Source organism: Octopus bimaculoides, chromosome 27, assembly GCF_001194135.2.
Source record: "Octopus bimaculoides isolate UCB-OBI-ISO-001 chromosome 27, ASM119413v2, whole genome shotgun sequence".
Classification (NCBI taxonomy): Eukaryota; Metazoa; Mollusca; class Cephalopoda; order Octopoda; family Octopodidae; genus Octopus; species Octopus bimaculoides.
In genome coordinates, this window is record NC_069007.1 from 8332166 (window position 1) to 8333084 (window position 919).

At 43.1% G+C, this 919-nt stretch overlaps 1 protein-coding gene across 1 annotated transcript in view; it reads right to left on the reverse strand.

The window, feature by feature from the left end:
* The window catches only part of LOC128250968 (uncharacterized), a 10639-nt gene extending 9815 nt beyond the window's left edge, over positions 1-824 (reverse strand). The window contains exon 1 of the mRNA XM_052977125.1: positions 730-824. Within this exon, the coding sequence (XP_052833085.1) occupies positions 730-824 (95 nt within the window). The remainder of the gene's footprint in view (positions 1-729) is intronic.
* Positions 825-919: the final 95 nt, after the last annotated feature.

Below are 919 nucleotides of genomic sequence, written 5' to 3' on the forward strand. Positions count from 1 at the left end.
AGGTCTCTATTTACTTCCTGCATGTCTCTGTGTGTGTGTGTATGTGTGTGTGTATATATATATATATATCATCATCATCATCGTTTAACGTCCGCTTTCCATGCTAGCATGGGTTGGACGATTTGACTGAGGACTGGTGAGCCGGATGGCTACACCAGGCTCCAATCTGATTTGGCAGAGTTTCTACAGCTGGATGCCCTTCCTAACACCAACCACTCAGAGAGTGTAGTGGGTGCTTTTACGTGCCACCGGCACGAAGGCCAGTCAGGAGGTACTGGCAACGGCCACGCTTGAAATGGTGTATTTTAGGTGCCACCTGCACAGGAGCCAGTCCAGCGGTACTGGCAACGAACTCACTCGAATGCTTTTTCATGTGCCGCTGGCACAAGTGTCAGGAAGGCAACGTTGGTAATGGTCACGCTCAAATGGTGCTATTTACGTGCAACCGGCACGAAAGCCAGAGAGCTGGTGCTCTGGCAACGATCACACTTGGACGGTGCTCTTAGTGATCTACTGGTACAGGTGCCATCACGATTTCGCTTTCGCTTGCCCCAACAGGTCTTCGCAAGCCGAGTTTAGTGTTCAATGAAGACGTTGGCATGGGTGCCAGTCTACAAATTTAGTTTGATTTATATATATACATATACATATATATATATACACACACACACATACACACAGATTGATAGTGTTTGTATATATCTGCATGCCCAATAAAAATGTACTTACCAATAACACATTCCAATGGAAGCAGATAAGATGATTGCCAACAAAGGTGCAGCAATTGCCAATATGAGTTCTGCAAAAGATATTAACAGTAACATTTGTATAAATACATATATACATACAGATGTATATAAGCACACACACACATATGTATTATTTATCTCTCTCTCTCTCTGTATATATATATATATAT